The sequence below is a fragment of the Bombina bombina genome, chromosome 7, assembly GCF_027579735.1.
Source record: "Bombina bombina isolate aBomBom1 chromosome 7, aBomBom1.pri, whole genome shotgun sequence".
NCBI lineage: Eukaryota > Metazoa > Chordata > Amphibia > Anura > Bombinatoridae > Bombina > Bombina bombina.
Genome location: NC_069505.1, coordinates 340,490,757 through 340,516,789, shown reverse-complemented (window position 1 = coordinate 340,516,789; position 26,033 = coordinate 340,490,757). Strand labels below are relative to the sequence as shown.

General features: G+C 35.8%; 1 protein-coding gene across 1 annotated transcript in view; it reads left to right on the top strand.

Moving 5' to 3' along the window:
* ADAMTS9 (ADAM metallopeptidase with thrombospondin type 1 motif 9) overlaps positions 1–26,033 on the top strand; it is a 527,878-nt gene that overhangs the window by 259,688 nt on the left and 242,157 nt on the right. The window contains exons 25-29 of the mRNA XM_053721004.1: positions 1,057–1,146; positions 5,390–5,557; positions 5,785–6,057; positions 7,671–7,832; positions 10,780–10,956. Coding sequence (XP_053576979.1) covers positions 1,057–1,146; positions 5,390–5,557; positions 5,785–6,057; positions 7,671–7,832; positions 10,780–10,956 — 870 coding nt within the window. The remainder of the gene's footprint in view (positions 1–1,056; positions 1,147–5,389; positions 5,558–5,784; positions 6,058–7,670; positions 7,833–10,779; positions 10,957–26,033) is intronic.

Genomic DNA, 26,033 nt, shown 5'->3' with positions numbered 1-26,033 from the left:
CCCTGTATGACGAAAAGGGTTCGTCATGTGGACACACGTTGCGTGGGTTAAAGGGTTATAAAACCTATTTTTTCAAGATTCAGATACATATTTAAAAGCCTTTCTAATTTACGTATATATTCAAATTGGTTTTATTCACTTGCTATCCTTTGTTGAAGAGCATGCCTAGTTAGGTTCAGGAGCAGCAATAAACTACATGGAGCTGGTGATAGGTGGCTACAAACATTTGTACTGAGAGCTAGCTTCTAATTGTTGGCTGCACTTTTCCCTGTTGTGATTGTCTCACTTGATGTGTTCAGCTAGTTCCCAGTAGTGATGCTCCTTCAACAAATAATACCAAGAGAATTAAGAAAATTTGATAATATAAGTAAATTGGGAAGTTGTTGAAAATTGTATTCTCTATCTGAATCATGAAAGAAAAAAAATTGGGTTTCATGTCCGTTAATGTCCCATGTTCACAAAAAGGACATCTAATCCCCTCCTATAAATGCCCCAGTTCTTCCCCAAACCACCCATACACCACCTAATACTGCAAACCCCACCCTCTACTGCTCTAACCCCACCCTCTATTGCTCTAACCCCCCTAAACTGCCCTAACCCCACCCTCTACTGCCCTAACCCCACCCTCTACTGCCCTAACCCCACCCTCTACTGCCCTAACCCCACCCTCTACTGCCCTAACCCCACCCTCTACTGCCCTAACCCCACCCTCTACTGCCCTAACCACACCCTATGCTGCCCTAACACCATCCTATGACAAGTTAAGGACTAAACAAGTTACATTTGTACCATTTCCATTCTGAATGTCTGAGATAATTTCATGTTTTTATTGTATCATCAGCTATAACTATATTTTTTTAGTATTTATTATCTTTCTTAGATTTCGATTTTTCCCATCTTTCAAATATGTTTCTTTCTTTGTTTTTATCAAATGAAAAAGAATGTATGATTTGGAATAAAGTAGATAAATCCCAAATGGTTCTTCTTAGCTGCAAGTTCAAAAAGTCATTAATTATGAAAAGGAAACTACTTAACAAAGTAAAATGATTTTGACAGGACTGTGAGGCAGCTCCGTGCCCGGGCATTCCTGAAACAAAACAAATAGCTCACAGCAGGACTCAGTGGAGGTTTGGATCCTGGACTCCTGTAAGTGTATTTTTAATCATTTGAATTTGTTATTCAGTCCAAAACATGTTTTTTTTATTTTACAGGAAATCAATCACTGACATTTATGAGTAGTTAAATTCATTATTTCATGATGATTAAAGGGATATGAAACCCAACTTTCCAATTTACTTCTATTATCTAATTTGCTTTGTTTTCTTGGTATAATTTTTTACTCTGTCTGAATCACAACAAAATGGCGTTTCATGTCCCTTTAAACTTTTAGAGACTTTTTAATTTACGTTCATTTTTCAAATTGACTTAATTCTTTTGGTATCCTTTGTTTAAAAAATACCTAGGTACAAACTGGAGCAGCAATGGGAGCTAGTTTCTGATTGGTGGCTGCACATATATGCATCTTGTTATTGGCTTACCTGATGTGTTCAGCTAGCTCCTAGTGCATTGCTGCTCCTTCAAAAAGATACCAAGAGAAAAAACTAATTTGATAATTAAAGTGAATTGGAAAGTTGTTTAAAATTGTAAACTCTATCTCAATAATGAATTTTGATGCTAAAGTGCCCGGTTTTTAAAACTTTGATTGAAAACAGGGGCACTTTAATTCATCAAAGTTTACATTTCACTCCTGTTGTGAAAAAAAAACTTACCTTTTAATCTTGACAGCAGCTCCAGCTTCCTCCGGTCGTTGCAAGCCATTTCTGACGTCAAAAATTATGGATAGGTTATCCTCCAATCATGGCTCCCCCCCCCCCCAGGGGAATTAGTGTCTGATTCAACGCAGTGATTGGAGGAAGCCAGATTCCTCATTTTAGACCCAGGAAGAGGCTTTGCAACGGGTGGAGGAAGCTGGAGCTGCTGTGAAGTTTAAAAGGTAAGTTTTTTTTTTCTCAACAGGAGTGAAATGTAAACTTTGATGAATTAAAGTGCCCCTGTTTTTAATCAAATTTTTAAAAACCGGGCACTTTAGCATCAAAATTGACTTTCACTTTAAAAACTGCTGGTATTTATTTTACTTTTAACAAGCCATTGTCATTTTAAAGTTTAAGAGAAACTTGTGATAGTAGTAAAAAATGTTTGTCTTATATATATCTTTGCAATATAGTTATGTATTTAGCCATCTTTTCCTGTAATTTATTTGGGCATAAAAGCGCAAAAAGAAAATTCTCTACTGTGTGCAAGAGCATTATTTATTGCACTGATGCTTCCAAATATATATGTCCTCAAATCCAGTCTTTCCGAAATTCTTGTTTAATATTGAAAAAATGGTATTGGCTGTTTTTGTCTTGTTTTTAAATATGAAAATGATCGCAATTTTACCTAGTTAAAAACAGCTGAGCTTGATAACTCCCGCTATATTCCATCCCCACTTTTCACATAACCGTATTGTTAACGACCAAAAATGGTTGTTGATCCCCGAAAACCAAATTGAAACACAACATGTTAAGTATAATTTTTTATCTAGCGTAATTCAGAAGGGCTGTTGTGGTTGTTTGAATGGGCAGTGCAATGCCATCTTGTTTTTTCGGGTCTCAGTTTGCACAGATTGGTGACCAATATAATTATTGTTTATCCAATGTCGATCTGTGGGTGTTGAGCAATTATCAAGGGCTTTTGACTTTTGAATTCTGGGTGTCCATTTTGTTGCCAATATTTAGTTGATAATTTGTGGTTGGTGGATTTTGATCTCCGAAATGGGTTCTGTCCATGCATCATATGAATGGCTATTTTGGATATCTGATCCAATACTTTTCCAATACAAGAATGCAGATATTGTTTGCATTGTCATTTTTCTAATGTCAAAAAAGCCATATTAGGCGCTAAGAAACAGACCAAAACGTGATTGACTAGATCAGAATTAACTCCTATGTGTTTAACTCCTGCCAAGGGGTTTAAACACAAAGTAAAATTCAGCTACAATGCAGCAATGCATTACTGAGACCTAGCTGAGCACGTCAACTGAGCCAATGAGAAGTGGCCTATTAATGCATCCTCCAATCAGCCGCTAGATCCCAGTAGTGCGTTGCTGCTCATTTGCCTACCCAGGTATGTTCTTCCACAAAGGATACCAAAAAAATAAGGCAAATTTGATTATAAAAGTAAATTAGAAATGTGTTTAAAATTATGTTTTATCTGAATCATGAAAGAAAAGTTTTGTCTTTTTTGTGCCTTTAAGAGATGATAGATTTCAGAAATTTTCATTCTTTAATATATTTTCAATAGTTGGATGAAAGACTATTTTAAACTACTGATATTTTTACTGTACTGATATTTATCTATATGATCTCTGGCCTCTTTAGCTTTAAAGTTGTGTAATTGTGGTGTATGTATAAATATAGCTAAACAATGACTAATTCATAGCATAATAAATGTGCAGCCATGTTTTTCTTTAAAGGGACAGTAAACACCAGAATTTTTGTTGTTTAAAAAGGTAGATAATCCCTTTATTACCCATTCCCCAATTTTGCATAACCAACACAGTTATAATAATATACTTTTTACCTCTGTGATTACCTTGTATCATTGCCTCTGCAAACTGCCCCCTTATTTCAGTTGTTTTGACAGACATGCATTTTTAGCCAATCAGTGCTTGCTCTTAGGAGCTTCACGTGCCGGAGCTCAATGTTATCTATATGAAACACATGAACTAACGCCCTCTAGTGGTGAAAACTGTCAAAATGCTTTCCGATTAGAGGCAGTCTTCAAGGTCTAAGAAATTAGCACATGAACCTCCTAGATTTAGCTTTCAACTAAGAATACCAAGAGAACAAAGTAAAATTGCTAATAAAAGTAAATTGGAAAGTTGTTTAAAATTGCATGCCCTATTTAAATCATGAAAGATTTTTTGTGACTTTACTGTCCCTTTAAACATTATTGTTGTAATTACTTAATGGAACACGGAATTTTAAAATGAAACGTTTATGATTTTAAAAAAATCAGTTTCCAATTTACTTCCATTATTAGACTGTGTATACATATATGGGTTTGTGATTTGCTGATGGCTGTCACATGATACATGGGGCAGGGAAATTAAAGAAAATTTTGAAATTTGTCAGAAAAAAAAATTACTTCTCACTTTTAAATTCAGATAAGTATTATTGCATTTCCTTTTTATTGTTAATGTGTTGATTATACAGTCCTTATCTTTTTAACCCCTAATGACCTTTTCGTACCACGTACATCGCTGGTCTTTAAGGTCTTTAAGGTGTTTCTTGTTTCTAATAGAGCTGGTGCCGCCTCCCTTCTGGTGACTAGGAATTAATTACACAATCCTCATAGAAAGATCCTTAAGGGGTTAATGATTCTTTAACTTTGTAGACATTTTGACGTTGATTAGTGTTTATTCAGTCCCTGTGTCATTTTACGGATGATATATGCTAAAATGGTGACTGCACACAATAGCAAAGGTATTGTGAAGTTAAAGAGAGTTTATATGCAACAAATTGATTTTGTGGTGAGAACATTAAACTTCCATGATTCAGATAGAACATGCAATTTGAAACAACTTTTCAATTTACTTCTGTAATGCGATTTGCTTCGTTAAATTGGTATCTTTTATTGAAGAGCAAAACTAGATAGGCTCATAAGAGCTCAGGAGTGTGCACGTGTCTTTAGTACTCTATAGCAGCAGTGTTTTGCAACATTATTTGTAACTTTGTTATACAATGTTGCAAAACACTGCTGCCATAGAGTACTAAAGACATATTTAAAGGGACACTAAGCCCACATTTTTTTCTTTCATGATTCAGACAGAGCATGCCATTTTAAGCAACTTTCTAATTTACTCCTATTATCATTTTTCTTTGTTCTCTTGTTATCTTTACTTAAAAAGCAGGAATGTGATGCATAGGAGCAGGACCATTTTTGGTTGAGAACCTGGGTTATGCTTGCTTATTGGTGGGTAAATGTCAGCCTCCAATAAGCAATCGCTATCCATGGTGCTGAACCTAAAATCGGCAGGCTGCTAAGATTTACATTCCTGCTTTTAAAATTAAGATAGCAAGAGAACGAAGAAAAATTGATAATAGGAGTAAATTAGAAAGTTGCTTAAAATGTCATGCTCTATCTTAATTGTGAAGGACAAAATTTGGGTTCGGTGTCCCTTTAAATTCAACATTTATTAGTATATCACATTATCCTTTTTGCACAAGTAGACAAGTTTGAAGTCCCAAAAATACTTTTTTCCCCCAGAATTAGATTAGGGACAAGAAGAGTGACTACATTTTTTGTTTTATTTTTTATATATATGTCTATATAATTATTTCTTAAGTGCTCATCAAGCTGTGGAAAAGGAACCAGAATGAGATACGTCAGTTGCCGTGATGATCAAGGCTCAGTTGCTGATGAGACTGCTTGTTCTAACCTTCCAAAACCGTCAGCAACAGAAGTGTGTACGGTGGCCCCCTGTGGTCAGTGGAAAGCATTGGAGTGGAGCTCTGTACGTATAAAGCCATTTTCATGTATTTGTTTATGATGTAAAATAGTATTTAATAAAAATGAATTTAAATGCATATTCTTGGCATGCTTAAAATATTTAACGGGTTGCTCCAACAGCTAAAACAATCATAGGATTGTTAGAATGGATTGATTTTAAAGTCATTATTAATCTCTTTTCATTTATATAAATGTTTTAAATGTATATTTGTATTTCTATATCCAATTCAGTGTTCTGTCACTTGTGGTCAAGGGAAGGCAACACGGCAAGTGGTCTGCTTAGATTACAATGATCACATGGTTGACAGGAATGAATGTGACCCTGAGGATCTTCCTACAATGGAGCAAGACTGCTCTATGTCATCGTGCCATCACCCAAATCACGAGTATGACAGGCCAAATGTAGATCCCCGGATAAGGTCCCAGCCAACGCTTTTGAACAGGAACAACGGCCGATTACAATCAGCAAATGGGAACCAATGGAGAATAGGACCCTGGGGAGCAGTAAGTTATTCTGTTTGTTTGTTTTTGTTGAAATAAGAGGAAATGCAATATCTGTGAATACATATTTGCATAATGTAAGACGCCATACCCAAATTATAGAATAGGATAGAATAGAATATGCTCAGAGACAGACTTTTTCCTGTGTATAAAGTAACTTAAAAAACATGGATTTATGTGGTAGATTAGAAACAAAAGCCCGGGTCTGCTTATATTTGCTTAAAGGGACACTAAAGTAAAAATTAAAATTGTATGAGGCAGATAGAGCATGCAGTTTTAAGATACATATATACTTCAATTATAAAATTGTGCACAGTCTTTTTATAAGAACACTTTTGAAGCATGTACAAGATTTCACAGTGGATAGGTATATGAATCTGTAATTGGCTGATGGGTGTCACCTGATACAGGGGGCAGCAAATTGAAGTACATTTTGAAATTTGGCAGAAAAATCGACTGCTCATTTAAAATTCAGAGTATGTTCTATTGCATTATATTTTTGTAATGCACTTGTGGATTATGCAATTGTGCTGTAGTTAAAAGTAATTTAGTAAGTATAAGCTTAAACAGACACAAATATGCATACAGATAATGTTATATTGTGTTATTGCACTTTTCTTTAAATGTAATTGTTTGATTAACCCCTGCAAAAGAGATTAAATATGTAGTTCATGTCAGCTCCAGAGCAGCAATGCACTACTGGTAGCTAGCTGAACACATCTGGTGAGCCAATGACAAGAGGTATATTTGTGATGCCACCAATCACCATCTAGCTCCCAGTAGCACATTGCTGCCCCTGAGTCTACCTAGGTATGCTTTTCAACAAAGGATACCAAAATAACTAAGTAAATTTGTTAATTGAAGTAAATTGAAAAGTATCTAAAGATCCAATGGTCTATATGAAAGTTAAAAAGGACATGAAACACCATTTTTTTTATTCAGATAGAGCATACAATTTAAAAAAAGCTTACTTCTATTATCAAATTTACTTTGTTCTCATAGTATTCCTTGTAGAAGAAATACCTATGTAGATAGCGTGCACATTTCTGGAGCAAGTACATGGCAGGAAACACTGATGCCACCTAGTGTTCTTGCAAATGTATAACATCATTATAAAACTGTTGCCATATATTTCTCCACTAACGTGCACGCTCCTACACTTTTCTACCTGTCTTTCAATAAAGGATACCAAGAGTACAAAGTGTATGTCCCTTTTAATGTAGACTTTAAAGGGACACTCAATCAAAATTAAACTTTCATTATTCAGATAGAGCATGCAATTTTAAACAACTTTCCAATTTACTTGCATTAACAAAATGTGCACAGTCTTTTTATATTTAAACTTTTTGAGTCACCAGCTCCTACTGAGCATGTGCAAGAATAAGTGTGTATGCATTTGTGAATGGCTGATGGCTGTCACATGGTACGTGTATGCATTTGTGATTGGCTGATGGCCGTCACATGGTACAGGGGGAATGGAAAAAGACATAAAATTGTCAGAAAAAAAAATCTACTACTCATTTGAAGTTCAAACTAACAATTGCATTGTCTTGTTATCTTGCATTTGTTGATTGTGCAAATCTACAGTGTTGACTGGTCCTTTAATATTTTTGTAGTGCTCCAGTACCTGTGCCGGTGGATTCCAACGCAGAGTTGTCGTTTGCCAAGATGAAAATGGTTATCCAGCAAGTCACTGTGAGGAGAGAAACAAACCTGTTGAACAAAGGTCCTGCGAATCTGGGCCGTGTCCTCAATGGGTGTTTGGCAACTGGGGAGAGGTGAGTGTCTGGTTTATTTATACAGAACCACAAGTTCCCATAAGCAACTGTATTGTGAAGACAGTTTAGCATTAAAATGCACACAGTTCTCACAATTTTTCCTGTGCCCAGATTTGATACTGTATAGTTCAGTGGTCCCCAAAGTGGGCAGTATAACCCCTTGGGTATGATAGATGGATTACCATAGGGGACACTAGTAAGTAAAGAGTGTAAGAGAATGCTAGTGAGCTAGTGAGCTCAATGATCATAATAAGTTGTGCTTTACCAAAACGTGCTAATCTCACAATTTTTCCTGTGCCCAGATTTGATACTGTATAGTTCAGTGGTCCCCAAAGTGGGCAGTATAACCCCTTGGTATGATAGATGGATTACCATAGGGGACACTAGTAAGTAAAGAGTGTAAGAGAATGCTAGTGAGCTAGTGAGCTCAATGATCATAATAAGTTGTGCTTTAATCTTGATGTCTAAAGCAAAAACAACGTTCTTGCTTCGTATTTGAGATTTTACCACTTTCTGCTTATAAGGCTTTTCCTTTTATGATTAGGTTTATCCTCGACTTATAATTTTTCTGACTAAGACAGACTGCAGCCACTTGTACGGAAGTCTCCTTGTATTCTTTGTTTACCAGTGCGTAGATTAGCACGTTTTGGTAACATTAACTGTACAGTTCTGATGTATTGTGTAGTAGCAGGAAACATAGCAAAAGGCCTGTTGTGCCTGTCTGAGTAGCTTTGCAAACAATCATTTTATAGTCTTCTGTCACCAAAAATAAACTGTACAGTGTGCACTACATATGTACTTGTAAAGTGCGGCTAATCACCCATAAGGGTTTCAAGGTGCTGCTCATTTTATCAACCTCAGAAGGATGAAAGGCAGAGTGGACCTCGCCAGGGATCGAACCTGCAACCCTTGGGTTGCTACAGAGCTCAGCCACAGTGCCTTAGCATGCTGAGCTATCTGTCCATAATGTTTATTGGTGCAGTTGTACAACTATGCTACAAGCAAAGAAATTAATTCACGATTTCTAAATGTAGTGATTTAATACTCCTAAGCGACATAAAAGCAGACACTGACAAACTGATATCACTTCATCAAGCCTATCCATCACATAAACAAATTTTTGAATAGTAAATGAAATACTAAGGGAAAGATTACAAGTGGAGCGCTAATTTATTTGCCCATTTGTGCACGTGTGCGCAATAAATAACCAGCCATTACAAGTGGCTGGTTATTGCTACCGCAAGCTTGTGGTAGCAATTAGCGCTTATGACATTAGCCAGAGATCAGATCTCTGCTTAATTTTATAAATATAATAAAATATAAATACAATTTTAAACATTCCAATTTATATCTATTGTCTAATTCGCTTCATTCTTTAGATATCTTGTTGAAGAAATAGCAATGAACATGGGTGAGCCAATCACACTATTTAGATATGCTTTTCAACAAAGAATATCAAGAGAATGAATTAAATAATAGAAGTAAATTGGAAAGTTGTTTAAAATGACATGTTCTTTCTCAATCATGAAAGAACATTTTTGGGTTTCATATCCCTTTAAAAGGAGGAGCAATGCATTAATGGGAGCTAGCTGAAAACCTCTGTAAGCCAATGACAATGGGCATATATGTGCAGCCACCAATTCGCAGCTAGCTCATGAAACTACTTGGGTATGCTTTTCAACAAAGGATACCAAGAGAAATAAGAAAATAAGATTATAGAAGTAAATTGGAAAGTGGTTTCATATACATTTAAGGCTTCTAGAGTATTGATTTTCTCACCCTTTGTGCTAGCAAGTTGGCTATCACAGGTGTTTAGGTGTACATGCATTTTTTTAATTTGAGGTTATCCTTCAGATATTTTCCTTGGTTAGTTTTATTATTATTATTATTATTATCATTTATTTGTATAGCGCCGCCAAATTCCGTAGCGCTGGGTACAATGATAGGGGTATACAATGACAAGAATTTGTGATAAAACTAAACAAATCTTATACAGGAGGAAGAGGGCCCTGTTCCAGAGAGCTCACAGTCTACAGGTTTAGGGTGCAGAGACATAGGGCTAGATTTATTAAAGCTGAGGTGGACAGGGGCACGTATACGCACCCCTGTACGCCTCAGCTCGCCTGTGCCGGGGCGAAATTACCCGCAGGTATTCGCCATTGCACACGAGCGCAATTTTGTGCTCGTGTGCAATCCCATCCCCTGCTCGCGCACAGCCAATCAAGCGCGGGTAGGAGCTGTCAATCTCCTCGGTCTGACTAGACAGAGGAGATTGAATTTCGCCACCTTTGCTTGATAAATTACGGCGAGCAAGTTCTTGTGAGAACTTGCAGCCGTAGGGCTTTAATAAATCTAGCCCTTAAGGTTGGGGGTAGCTTGTCACGTCGGTTGTAGTTGCAGCAGTGAGTCAGGCAGTTCATGTATTAGTTTGGTTAGGATGAGAGAAGGAAGAGAGATGGTAAGCCTCTCTGTATAGGTGAGTTTACAAGGAGCGTCTGAAGCTATACAAGGTTGGAGACAGTCTTATGGAGCGGGGTAGAGAGTTCCAGAGGACAGGAGCAGCACGTGCAAGGTCTTGGAGGCAGGAGTGGGACGTAGAGATAACAGGAGTGGAGAGACGTAGGTCAGACATGATCGAAGAGTACGGAATGGGGAATATTTCACGATGAGAGCGGAAATATAGTTGGGAGTTAGACTGTTTAGTGCTTTGTAAGGGTTAATACTTTAAATTGTATTCTGGAGTGTATGGGGAGCCAGTGTAGAGACTGGCAGAGTTTTAATTACCAGTCTTTCATTGTAAATAACATTCCAATTATATATTGTACCTTATCTAGTCGTTATAACTTGCTCATTTCTCTTTATTACACCTAGAAAAGTAAAAGTACTTCCACTTATTCTGTCTGTTACTTTTTCTGCATCAGTAACCGTATTGCTGTTCTTTTCCCAGTGTTCCAAAAAATGTGGTTCTGGAACAAGGACAAGACTAGTAGTTTGTCAGCGGCCCAATGGGGAACGTTTTAATGATCTTAGCTGTGAAGTCCTTGAGAAACCGCCAGACCGCGAACAGTGCAACACACACAGCTGTCATACTAAAGTTGCCTGGAACACTGGACCATGGAGTTCGGTACGAACCTAAGTATTAATGTATTTTTTTTATCATTGCAATAGGATTTTATTACACATGGGGGCCATTTGTCAACAGCTAATAGAGAATCTATTTTAGATATGTTTGTTTAAAAAAAATGTAATTTCTTACCTACATTCATAGAGAAAAAAAAAGGGGAGAATAAACAGGTTTTGGGAAAAGATATTTTATGTATCGGAACAAATGAATGACATTCTTTGCTTTATTAATAGAACAATTACCAGCTATTGCAAAAAAGGGCATTGTTGAACAAAGCACTACTTTGGAGCAAGAAAACACACTGGCTCTAATTTTGTTAAAGAAAAAAAAAATATACATAGTGTATATTTATTTTTTTTATGTATTTTTAGGCTAGAATTACAGCGTGTTTGCATTGTTAATATGTTCATTCTATAAAGAACAATCTGTGAGCATACATGAATATATATTAATGTACATATTACATTCTAGATGTTGCATGTATACTTCACAGCTAAAATGGAAACAAATATATGTATTCTAAAGGGCAGTTTTGCCTAAAAATATATAATACTATTTAGTTTTTACAGAGAAATAATATATTAAAGTGAAGGTAAACTTTGATGAATGAAAGCCCGTTTTTTAAAAATACTATTAAAAACAGAGGCACTTTCATTCATCAAAGTTTACAAAGCAGCCGTTTTGATTAAAAACTTACCTCTCTTCTTTGCACAGCCAGAGCAGCTTCCCCCACCCGGAGATCCTCTCTTCAGACATCATCAATGACTAATCCAGCTTCCTCCAATCACAGCTTTCCCCCCAGGTTAGTCATTGCCTCAGGCCATGCCGTGATTGGAGGAAGCCGGATTAGTAATCGATGACGTGTGAAGAGGAGGATCCCCGGGTGGGGGAAGCTGCTCTGGCTGTGAAAAAAACAAAGGTAAGTTTTTAATCAAAACGGCTGTTTTCTAAACTTTGATGAATGAAAGTGCCCCTGTTTTTAATAGTATTTTAAAAAAACAGGCTTTCATTCATCAAAGTTTACCTTCACTTTAAATTGAAAGGACATGAATGCCCCAAAATTGATACATTTTTAAAACTTTCATCATTTTAACTTAACAGAGAGTACTAACTTAAAGGGACATTGTAGTGCAAACAGGACATGCTCTAATTAGTCACCCTGGAACTGTGTGCTTAATACCCCCAAAAGGGTTAAGTCATAAAGTCCCTTTCAGGAGCTGCAGAGAACTGCTGGTCCTGAGCAGGAAAGACAAAATGAGATCTACAGTAGCACAATTATTAAAGCTATTATTTTATAATGAAATGCCAAAAAACATCAACAGCATTTTGGTTGTTACCCCTTAATCATGTGGATACATAACAATTACAAAGGGATTCAATTTAAACCCTCAAGCAGCACCATATATTAAAGCCTTGATTAACCTCAGGGTACCCATACTGTCGAGCTCCGAGCAGCCGGTGAGCCAAGCAGCAGTCACATGACCCCACCAGTCACCGGCTGTGTTTAGTTCCTCTTGAACTGGGTTTACCTATGTGTTTATCCCTTTTGGACATAGAGTTCTATGTCAAGTATTGCAAAAATTACTGCATGTACTTTTTCACTACATTGTCCCTTCAACAGGTGCTCCGGCATTCCTCTTCTTGTTAGTAGGCAAAACATTGTGCTCAAAAATATTCTGGTATTCATATGGAAGAACACCATCTAAAGTAAAAGCGTTTTAATTTAACTTAACCTAATACAGCTGTATTAGTTGTGTATTAATCATTAGTCTTCATTGGCTGGTAGCTACTTCCTGTTAATGCTCATTGGCTGTTAACTACTTCCTGTTAATGCTTATTAAAGGGATAGTCTACACCCAATACTTCTTCTTTACTACTTATTGTTACACACCAGACAAGCATCTTGCAATGGGTTCCACATCTATAAGCTTGTAAGAAGTACATTAAACTTTTAAATAATTATCCTTTGTTAGCAGACGAAAATGGCCGCCAAGCTCCGCCCACAGATTTCTTCTTGTCCAGTTATCTTTTTCTTGTATGACAGTTTATCAGAGCACATGTAATATTTTACAGTTAGCTATTTCAATCTGCTCATACACAAATCAGCGTGTGCAAGTAGGAAAACGTTTTAAGAGTCGACCGTGATTAGAGAAATTTAAAGGGACAGCCTACTCCCGAATGCTTACTGTTTAAAAAGATAGATAATCCCTTTATTACCCATTCCCTAGTTTTGCATAACCAACATGGTTAGATTGTAATAATTTTTACCTCTGTGATTACCTTGTATCTAAGCCTCTGCAGACTGCCCCCTTATCTCAGTTATTTTGACAGACTTGCATTTTAGCCAATCGGTGTCCTCTCATAAGAAACTCCACAGGTGTGAGCACAATGCTATCTATATGGCACACATGAATTAACACCCTCTAGCTGTGAAGCATTGTTAAATGCATTCAGATAAGAGGCAGTCTTCAAGGGCTTAGAAATTAGCATATGAGCCTACCTAGGTTTATCTTTCAACTAAGAGAACAAAGCAAATTTGATGATAAAAGTAAATTGGAAAGTTGTTTAAAATTACATGTCCTATCTGAATCATGAAAGTTTTTAATTTTGAATAGACTGACCCTTGAGTGCTAATGACGGCTCTGAGCCATCGCAAAGTTTCCCTCTTAGGTGCTAACGAGCTGTCACTAACACTCCCCCACCTTCGTGGAGTTCTGGGAACCTCCATCCAATTCCACCCTGGCGATCTGGCCTGTAAAATGACGGGCATCGTTGGGGCTTCATGTTTTGCGCAATGACGTTGCGCACAATGACGCGATTCTGTCACTATGCAGCTTTATTTAAAACTGACAATTGTCAGTTACAGGGAGATGGGGGCATGCTGCTTAGATGCCTGCATCTCAGGCATCTAAGCAGCTACAGACCCCCAAGACCCACCATTGGAAAGTTAATCATCTACCCTTAATAAATATTGTACAGTAAAAAATAAAAAAAAGTGGGCGAAAAATATGAAAAAAAAGTGGGGAAAAAAAGGATAAGGGGTCTCTAAAGGCACATAAATAAAGATCATAATTGCCTAGGGACCCCCAAAATACATATTCTAAAAATAAATATCGGTTTAAGTATTATAGCTAAATGATCACCGTGGTAACCAGCGTTACCGTAGTGATCACCTAGCTGAGAAATGTTGCATTCCCTTTTACAATACGGACCAATATTATATTTGTAATCCCATGATCACATGGATAATGTGGTTACAAATTAATAAATGATAGAGGAATGCTATTTAAAAAATAAAAAAAATAATAATATTTTTATTATCAGTCTTTTATTTTTTTAAATAGTCTTTTAACTTTACCGGGTTATGTCTGCAATCAGACAGCAGTAGCCACCTGGGAAATTAAGATATATTTAATAAAGTACACATTTTTGGAAAGTACACCCTTTTGCAGCATCAAATAGGGGGAGGGGCTACAAGTATTGCTAGCACAAAAATAGACAATGTAATATATAATAAGTAGAATATGGCTTTGCTAAAAATAAAATATTTTTTATGCAAAGCACCATATTCCATTAATTGTTGCGCACCTCAATTATGTGCTAGAGATACATGTAGACCCTCATTTGATGCGCCAAAGGGTGTACTTTCTCCAAATGTGTGTTTTGTGTACCATATTTTAATTTTTAAAGTGGCTGGAACTGTTTAATTACAGACATGGCAATCTTGAAATTGTCTAAAAAAAAATAGCCTTTCAACTTTTATGGGTTATGTCTGCAATCAGACAGCTGTAGAAACCTGGGAAACTAAGATACATTAAATAAAGTACACATTTTTGGAAAGTATACCCCTTGGCGCATCAAACGAGGGGCTACGTGTATTGCTAGCACGAAAATCGACAATGTAATAATACGTGGAATATGGCTCTTTGCTTAGATTTTTTTTTTAAGCAATGCAACTTATTCTATTAATTGCTGCGCACCCCAAATTCATGCTAGAAATACTTGTAGCCCCTCATTTGATGCACCAAGGGGTGTACTTTCTGCAAATGTGTGCTTTGTGTACCCCATTTTAATTTCTCAGATGGCTAGAACTGTTTAATTGCTGAAAACAGTACAGTAAATTCTAAGATGCTGTTTTTGATCATTTATCAAATTGACATGCCTGCAATACAGTGGAAAAAAACTGTGAAATGTCTTTAATTTCTGCTTATTTCAGACAGGTTACCTACTACAAATATTTATCTACACAGGTTTTTGATGATAGAGCTTAGAAAAATTTAATTACATACTATTATATTTTGAGTCAGGAGTAAAAAAATACACTTTTTTCAAATTTTCCGTGCTATTTTTTAAACCTGATGATACATACACATATAATAATGGTATATTTTGAATCTGCTGGGTCTGCTGATAAAAACAATATATAGTTTGTATAGCTTATTTGCACAAACTTTTCTTCTAAAAGTGTTTAAATGTGAACTGCAACAAAAAGCTCAAAACCAGCTTAGCACACGGGTGGCAAATAGCTTAGCAGCCAAAGGGTTAACATGCCAAAATATACACTCAGTAGGTGGGCAACGCTTGGTAGCCATTTTCAGCTGCTAACAAACAATGATTATTTAAAACTTTTATGTACTTCTTACAAGTTTTTAGGTGTGGGACCAGTTGCAGGATGCTTCTCTGGTATGTAAAAATAAGTAATCAAAATTATTTAGGGTCTAGACTGCCCCTTTACGCTTTAGTAGGCTATACCTATAAGACAATGGCAATTAGGAAGTGCACAATTTTACTTCATAATTTTTCAGGCCAAAAAAAAAAAAATTTCAAAATTTTTAACGTTTTTTTCTTTCATATGAATGGCAGGAAATGTCACTTTAAGCACACAATTATTCATTTGTTAAATCTTAAAGGGACAGTAAAGTCAAAACTAATAATTTAATATTCAGATAGAGCATGCAGTTTTTGAATTATAATAGAAGTAAATTGGAACGTTGTTTAAAAAAAAATCCATGCTGTATCCAATTCATTTCAGTTTAAATTTGACTTTACCGTCCCTTTTATTTAGAGATTTTAATTTTGATGCTCTTGAAAACTGTCATATGTTTGCATTCTAATTAGAGTCGGTGGCAGAAAACAAACAAAAATAAAAAGGGTATTGTCCTTTATTATGCCCTTTATTATTTTTTTAGACATAACTGTCCCTTTAATACAGTCATTTTCAATCATCTATTGGTGCTACATTGCGTGTTTTATATATAAATATGTATCTAAAGCAATTCAATGTTTTGGTTGTACAGAAATGTAACAATATTATGATCCCGTTTTGTAAATGACATGATTGCAAAATTTAAACGTCAGATATTACTGTAAATTTCTTTTTTTCACAGATTTTAAAGTTGCTTCTATATATTTTTGATTTTTTTTTAAGCACTTTATAAAGATGTCTGTAATATATTGGAATCCTGTTTAGGCACGTTTTTTTCAAGGTTTTAAAATACGTAATGTTATTGATGCTTAAATCTGACCATTTATATACCCATATCATACCTCAGCTGTCTCTCTACATAGTCATAATACAATTTTATCACGGTGCTTTATCAACACAAGGGACAAGTCTATCTACAGCATTTTAATGGGCTCAGACAGATGGATTTTAATAACCATATAGTGAAAAAATAAACGGAAACACATTACCACGTAATGTAAGATTGTAGCTAAAGCTGTATCATAAACAATTTATTTATTTGAACAAAAAAGGGGCATACATTTCAAAATTAAACTTTATGCTTCAAATAAAGCAAATGCTTAAAAAAATATCATATTTATACGTTTTCTCTTTCTATAGCTTGTAGAAACTTAGCTCATTTCCATGAATGCATACTAAGATAGGCTTAAGAATGTGCATGTGTCTTGACTACTATATGCTAGCAATGTTTGTGACAAAGTTATGCATATTGTACAATGCTTAAAGGGACAAAATAAACTTTCATGATTCAGATAGGGCATGTAATTTTAAACAATTTTCCAATTTACTTTTATCACCAATTTTGCTTTGTTCTCTTGGTATTCTTAGTTGAAAGCTTAACCTAGGAGGTTCATATGCTAATTTCTTAGACCTTGAAGCCCACCTCTTTCAGAATGTATTGTAACAGTTTTTCATCACTAGAGGGTGTTAGTTCACGTATTTCATATAGATAACACTGTGCTCCTGCACGTGAAGTAATCTGGCAGCAGGCACTGATTGGCTAGACTGCAAGTCTGTCAAAAGAACTGAAAAAAGGGGCAGTTTGCAGAGGCTTAGATACAAGATAATCACAGAGGTTAAAAGTATATTATTATAACTGTGTTGGTTATGCAAAACTGGGAAATGGGTAATAAAGGGATTATCTATCTTTTAAAACAATAAAAATTCTGGTGTAGACTGTCCCTTTAAAGGGACATGAAACCCAATTTTTTTCTCTCATGATTTAGAAAGAGCGTGCAATTTTAAACAACTTTCTAATTTACTTCAATTCTCTATTTTGCTTCATTCTCTTGATACCCTTTGCTGAAAAGCATATCTAGATAGGCTCAGAAGCTGCTGGTTGGTGGCTGCACATCGATGCCTTGTGTGATTGGCTCTCCCATGTGCATTGCTATTTCTTAAACAAAAGATATCTAAAACATGAAGCAAATTAGATAATAGAAGTAAATTGGAATGATGTTTATAATAGTATTCTCTACTTGAATCATCAAATACATTTTTTGGGTTTAGTGTTCCTTTAAAAAGATACAAAACCCAACAATTGTATAACAATTACACTTTAACAATGTTATAAGTTTGCTAGAGCACTAGATGGCAGCAGTGTTTGTTGCCATATAGTGCTTTTGACAAGTGGGTGCCACCTATCTAAATATTCTCATCAACAACTAAATACCATGAGAACTATGCAAATTTGATAATAATTGTAAAATTAAAACTTTATGCTCTATCTGAATCTTGAAAGAGATATTTTGGGTTTTATGTCCCTTTAAGATACGTGTATGCTCCTGAGCCCACCTCAGTTTGCTGTCATGGAAAACAGCTGATAACAGAAGTAAATCTGAACATTTCCTTGAGCGTACAATGCTTCTAAATCATGAATGTGCAATATGGACTTTCTGTGTCTCGTTAAAGGGACATTAAAGACTAAATACATATATTGCACCCCCCTCTACTTATGGGCGTCACCGTTTTGTAACCTAGATCAGGGCTTCTTAAACCTTTTTCACTTGCGACCCCTTTTTGCGCGACTAAGTTTTACGTGACGCCTGGTATATAAAATAGGTATGCAAATTAAACATTTACTGATAAAAAAAATCATACTCATACTCCCCCCTTCCATGCTTACTCCCCTGCCCCTTCCATACTCCCCCCTTCCATGCTCACTCCCCTGCCCCTTCCATACTCCCCCCTTCCATGCTCACTCCCTTGCCCCTTCCATACTTCCCCTTCATATTCATACCCCGCTCATACGCGCCCCTTCCATGCTCATACGCGCCCCTTCCATGCACATACGCGCCCCTTCCATGCACATACGCGCCCCTTCCATGCTCATATGCGCCCCTTCCATGCTCACTCCCGCGCCCCTTCCATGCTCATACTCCCCCATGAGTTACTAATTGCCTTATCTGTGCTTGTATACGGATATTCATAAAATCTGGTTTGTTTCCTGCATGCAAGGAAAACAGAATAGCTTTGGGAGATTGACACTGATTTCTAAGAGTAGCTACCAGTACTCTCGCTTACAACTCCTACAAATATAGGCCATACCTGCTGGGCAAGCACCTTCTCTGCAGGGCTCCCTCTTCTCTCCTGATCAGCACAGTGTGCTGGGAGGAAGTGACATATGATCACTTCCTGCCAGCGCTGCCGCGGAGGAGGGAAGTGGGAGTGCTGGGAGGAAGCAGGCAGGCAGCCAGCCAGCACTTGGAGTGTGTGCCCTTTGCGATGGCACAGGTCGCACACCCCTAAGACCAGCCTTAAGATTGCGGGATGAAATATGGAATCGTGATCCCCACATTAGTGTTACGCGACCCCATATGGGGTCACGACCCATAGTTTAAGAAGGGCTGACCTAGATTACACGGCAGGTATCTGAAGGAAAGTTGCTGCACATATGCAAACAGGTTAGCATTGGTATGCAGTAAAAACTAGATTTCCATGACTAGAGAGAGAGAGGTGGGAATAACCTCATTACTATGCTTATAACATGTCTTTAGTGTTCAATGTCCTTTTTAAGAAGTTAGTGTATGATTATTAAAAAGTTGTTTTTTTTTTTTTTTTAGATAATTACTTTGCTTTTTTAACCACCAATCAGCAAGTGCTGAACCAAAAAATGGGCCGACTTTTTAGCTTTAATTTTTTGCTTTTCAAATAAAGATACCAAGAGAACGATGAAAAATAAATAATAGGAGTAAATTAGAAAGTTGCTTAAAATCACATGCTCTATCTGAATCATGAAAGAAAAAAAATTAGGTTTCATATCCCTTTAAAGTGAAGGTCAATTTTAAGCCAATGCACTGCACCAATTTACCCATTAACATATCAGGATTCCAGTCACTAACGTTATTTTTCGAGAATTTTATTCAGTTTTGAATAAAATATAAATATATTTTACCTCCGTTGTATACAGTGACTCCTCCCCTCCAACACTTCCTTGTTCTGCAATAGTGACGTAGAGGGCGGTCCCAGACCCTCACAACGTCACTTACAAGCTTGTGCACAACTGTTGAAGGAAAATGCGCATGCGTATGTCCCCCGCAATCGTGCATGCGTAAACATTTTATGGATCGTAGTGAGTGAGTCAATGTATCCTAAACAATAATAGAGCAGTATACGCATGCGCGTCTCATGCACAAGCATGATGTTAATGACGCTTGCCGGTCTGTAACGCATGCGCAGAAGTCACTAATGACGTTTAGAAAAAGGGGCTTAACTCCCCAGGGAGGAACAAGGGATTGGATATTAAATGATGAAAATCTGTCAATCATTAGCGGCAAGATGGCGGGCGGACTATAGAAGAGCAAAGGTGGCGATTTAAAAGATGAAAAAACTATTTTGCAAACACTTTATTAAAATTTTCATGAATGAAACTCAACATTATTTTAAATTTACAATATAAATCTGTAAGCGACTAAGCCAGACTTGACCTTCACTTTAATTGGTATGGAACCTTGTATTTGACCACACCTTTATAATTAATAGCAAGTTTGAATGTAACTTTCCATTAAGGTCAATGTGGATTTAAGAAAGAAGCGTTTGTGTTTTTAATGCTTTTTTTATTTTCACAGTTTGGTTCCCAGATGACTTATTTTTAATGTTTAAAGGTTTTCATTTAACGTGTTCCATAAAAGACATTGTCATCTGTGATTTCAACCCATGAAACAAACAAAACAAAATCATCATGACAAGTGTGTAGCAAAAATGCTAAATAGTCTCTTCCTTTTCCCACACATCCCCAAACTTCTGCCTTGTGTTAATGTTCTTGTAACACCTTTTTTTTTCTTGTTTGACAAACGTTTCCCTCCTCTTTGGTTCTTTTATTTACCAACATCTGCTGATGTGATAGACACATCCCATCACAAGAGATCAGTGCAGGGATTATTATTTAAGCAATATAAGATTTTAAAACAGAAACGTGTACCTCTGTTAATGTGCATTGTGTTATCAGACCCCTTCAACTGTCCTGAAATTTTCAGGACTCTCCCAAGTGGAGACTTCAACATTTAAAGGGATAGCAAAGTCAAAATTAAACTTGCATTATTCAGACAGAGCAAGTCATTTTAAGACACTTTTAAATTCACTTCTATTTTCAAATATGCTTGTTTTCTCTTGGTATCCCTTGTTGAAAAATAATATGCACATAGCTTACACTAGTGGGAGCTAGCTGCTGATTGATGCCTGCACACATTTGTCTCTTGTGATTGCCTAACTAGATGTGTTCATCTAGCTGCCTGTAGTGCAATACTGTTAAATTTGATAATAGAAGTTAATTGGAAAGTTGTTTACAATTGTATGCCCTATCTAAATCATATTTTTTTTGGGGGGGGTTCCTGTCCCTTTAAGTCAAGCCAGTTAAAAAAGAGATGCCAACCAATTTGCCTGGACTGATCCCATTTGTAGTCTACTGTTGCTCTCTGGGCCCACCACCCCACCAGTCACTCATAGTCATTGAAATGTAATCCCTTCAAAACATGGTCATACAAGCCCTCCCTTCAGAAAACATGGTTATACAAGCCCTACCCCTTCAAAACATGGTCATACAAGCCCCACCCCTTCAAAACATGGTCATACAAGCCCTCCATTTAGAAAACATGGTTTTACAAGCCCCACCCCTCAAAACATGGTCATACAAGCCCCACCCCTTCAAAACATGGTCATACAAGCCCTCCATTTAGAAAACATGGTTTTACAAGCCCCACCCCTCAAAACATGGTCATACAAGCCCCACCCCTTCAAAACATGGTCATACAAACCCTCCATTTAGAAAATATGGTCATACAAGGCCACCCCTTCAAAATATGATCATAAGAGCCCACCCCTTCAAAATATGGTCATACAAACCCCACCCCTTCAAAACATGGTCATGCATGCCCATCCTCTCCCAGACATGGTGATCAGCAGAAAAGATGATCTGGGGTGCACCATAATGCAATCAAAACCACTTCACTAAAAAGTTATTTTACAATATATTTATTATAAACCACATAAAAGACACAGAAGTATGTTTCTCATTAAAAATAGCCCTAATATGCCACACAGTTCAAAAGTAGTGCAAAACAAGTTTATAAAAAGTGGGTGTATTTGTAAACCACGAATTTGTATTAACACTCTGGTATTTACAAGACCCTCCGTGTAAATGTAAAACAGGCAAGTTTCTCTATATGTTCATAAAAAGGTAACTTTTCTGCTGAATTTATCCACAAGTTCTCAAAAAAGAATCAGCATCTTTCACTATTAGTCCGTTTAAGTCCAAATCCCAATGTCCTGTGTCCCCATCCAGTGCTGACATTTGTTTGTACATATGCAGGAACTCTCCTTCAGACATCTGCAGTGAAGTCTAGATTCCAAAATGGCGGAACCCATAATTAGAGGGAAGTGCCTTAAATGTATTTAGTGTTTAATGTCTCTTTAATTCCCAGCCGTGGCTTCATAACATAGAATGTTATGGTTTATGTACTTTTAAAACTCTCACTATATTCTGTTCCAATCCATCTGTGTTCATTAAAGGGACAATGAACCACAAAAAATTATTTTGTGATTCAGCATGCAATTTTAAGCAACTTTCTAATTTACTCCTATTATCAAATTTTCTTTATTTGAAAAGCAAGAATGTAAGTTTAGATGCCGGCCCATTTTTGGTGAACAACCTGGGTTGCTCTTGCTGATTGGTGGATAAATTCACCCACCAATAAACAAGTGCTGTCCAGGGTCTAAACCAAAAAGTGCCTTCTTTTTCAAATATAGTAAGACAACAAAGAAAAATTGATAATAGGAGTAAATTAGAAAGTTGCTTAAAATTGCATGCTCTATCTCAATCACAAAAGAAAAAAAAATTGGGTTCAGTGTCCCTTCAACCAGAGGCGCTTTCTATCACATTACCAGGTACACAAGGTACTTAAGATACATTTATTAACTCATTTTAATGTAGCTATTTTCTTCAATACATTGTATGTAAAAAAAAATGCTGCTAAACCATTTAATTAACTTGAATATTTGCAAGAAGAAAATACACAAGAAAGTTTGTACTGAGGCTTTCTATGCCTTTATATGAATTATATTTCTACAGCAGCAGCAACCTAAAGGCAAGCTATGTGTCATACAGCAGTGTCTGTTTAAGATTGTTTATATTTAAATATACAAAAAGACCTGTGTCACTTCTTCCTAATAAAAGTTCTTCCAAAATTAGCCATATGAGGTGTGCAGTGTTAGATGGTAAAAAAACAACAGGGATTACTTGTAAAATAACAATTAGCAAAAGAAAGTATTCATGTCTAATCATGAAAAGTCTATCATTTAAAAAGCTAATATGTTTTATTAAAGTGGTTTTGCTTTATTCTAAAGCTGGTCTGGCTCTGATCTTGAACCAGGAAATGATCTAATATGAAAATGCATTTTTTAATCAGTTTTGGACAACTTTGGATAGTTTATCATGGGTACAAAATAACTCCATTTTTGGTCAACCTCTGTTTTGAGTTGGGACATAATAGTAATCTATGTACAGACTTGAGGAGTTGAAGTCTCGCTTTCTCTGATATTTTTATAATTTCACAGAAGTTGAATTTTAATTATGGACAAAACAATTCTATATATACTGACAGTAACATATTTCTTTAGTATATCTTCAGAATCCCTTTAAAGAAACCATTGTTATTTAATGCAAACTTAGTTATCAGGGTATGTGGTCTTTTTTAAAATCATATTATTGTCGTGCAAGTTAAAACGTCTGAAGATTTGTACCAGGGCTCGTCAAATTTGGTCAAAATCTAGGAGCCAGCCTTTAAATTTAGGAGCTAGTTTTCGAATTTAAAAAATAAATAAATATATATATATATATATATATACACACAAATTCCTTTTTCCTTATAAAGAATAGACGCTGCACTCACTGGTCTTGAGAAAAATATTCACTTTAATTTACATCACATAGCTATGACAAATACCCCCAAAGGTACCAGTCCGGTACAGTTTCTGTACCGGACTGGTACCTTTCTCAATGGGTAATCCAAACTGTGTCTCAAGCGCTCACAAGCCGACACAATACCCGCCCCTATTTACACCAACTGTGTTTATCATTTCCTGTCCGGTTGGGCAAATGTAGTGTCACCACATCACTGCTAGTATACGCCTACAGGCAATTCTTCGGCACATGGCTAATTAGCATAACCACTCCCCATATGGCGTACTCCCAATACGTCAGTGCTACAGCAGTTTAATTGTAGCGAAAACTCACATCGGAACAGCCGATCACAGAACCTACCACCCAGTGACTAACAAAACTAAAAACACAAAGAACATCATAGCCCTTCCTGTATATTCAGAATAGACTCATCAATACTAAGACATAATTATTAAACAATGGTATTTGATTCCTACTTCCTGCTCATCGGAATATGGTAAAAACTTTATAGGCGGATTATTACTTTGTTTCTTCATTTACCCATGTTAGGGCATTATCTGGTACATATAATATACACTCCCTTTGGTAGCAGAACTTTAGGGCAATCCTTGGCTTAATCTATGCCAGATAAGACCTAGACTGAACAGTCATAGAATAATCCAGCTATAGAAAGGCATTGTAATCCAATTGTGTATTCAAACCTCTGGGGGCTACAGTATCCAAATGATAAAGCGGGTATTGTGTCGGCTTGTGAACGCTTGAGACACAGTTTGGATTACCCATTGAGAAAGGTAACAGTCCGGTACCGAAAGGTCTGGGGGTATTTGTCATATCTATGTGATGTAAATTAAAGTGAATATTCTTATCAAGACCGGTGAGTGTGCAGCGTCGATTCTTTATAAGGATAAAGGAATTTGTATATGTGGATACGCAGCACCCTGCCTGTAATATTGGATTAGTGAGTGCACCTGAACTTGGACTTTTATATATATATATATATATATATATATATACACAGTATTTATATACACACATTATATAATAATAATTGAAAGTTGGATTTGGATTTTAAGTTACTCTCGTAGCCCCTTGGCACCTGAGTTTGTCGAGCCCTAAGTTACAAAATTACATATACTAATAACACAAAATTGCAAGAAAAATTGAGAATTTTCTTTTTCCCAGAAAAAGTTTTCTTACAATCTGCACCTTTATTGGATAATTGTAAGTGATGAAATATTAACCCTTCGGATGCCAGAAAAAGCTGCAAACCATTTGCTTGAAAATGTGACAAACGATATTTCCTTTTTAACATTTTGAAATAAATTTGCAAAAGCAGATCTCATTTTAGGACAAATAATCTTCTCAGTATTTAAAGCTATTTTTATTTATTGGACATTAAATTCACAATAAAATGAACAAAATATTTGAGAGTATGTTTTGAAATATTATTAGGGAAACTGCTTTGTAAATATACATAAGAGACAAACCCTGTCATGACTTGAATTATTAAAATTGTGACAATGTATTCACAATCTCAAATACTTTAATATATATATATAGTAAAGTTGTACCTTTTTATATATAGTAAAGCTGTACCTTTTTATATATAGTAAAGCTGTTCCTTTTTATATATAGTAAAGCTGTACCTTTTTATATATAGTAAAGCTGTACCTTTTTATATATATAGTAAAGCTGTACCTTTTTATATATAGTAAAGCTGTTCCTTTTTATATATAGTAAAGCTGTACCTTTTTATATATAGTACAGCTGTACCTTTTTATATATATAGTAAAGCTGTACCTTTTTATATATATAGTAAAGCTGTTCCTTTTTATATATAGTAAAGCTGTACCTTTTTATATATATAGTAAAGCTGTACGTTTTTATATATAGTAAAGCTGTACCTTTTTATATATATAGTAAAGCTGTACCTTTTTTATATATAGTAAAGCTGTACCTTTTTATATATAGTATAGCTGTACCTTTTTATATATAGTAAAGCAGTTCCTTTTTATATATAGTAAAGCTGTACCTTTTTATATATATAGTAAAGTTGTACCTTTTTATATATAGTAAAGCTGTACCTTTTTATATATATAGTAAAGTTGTACCTTTTTTATATATAGTAAAGCTGTACCTTTTTATATATATATAGTAAATTTGTACCTTTTTATATATAGTAAAGCTATACCTTTTTATATATAGTAAAGCTGTACCTTTTTATATAAAGCAAAGCTGTACCTTTTTATATATATAGTAAAGTTGTACCTTTTTACATATAGTAAAGCTGTACCTTTTTATATATAGTAAAGTTGTACCTTTTTATATATAGTAAAGCTGTACCTTTTTACATATAGTAAAGCTTTACCTTTTTATATATAGTAAAGCTGTTCATTTTTATATATAGTAAAGCTGTACCTTTTTATATATATATAG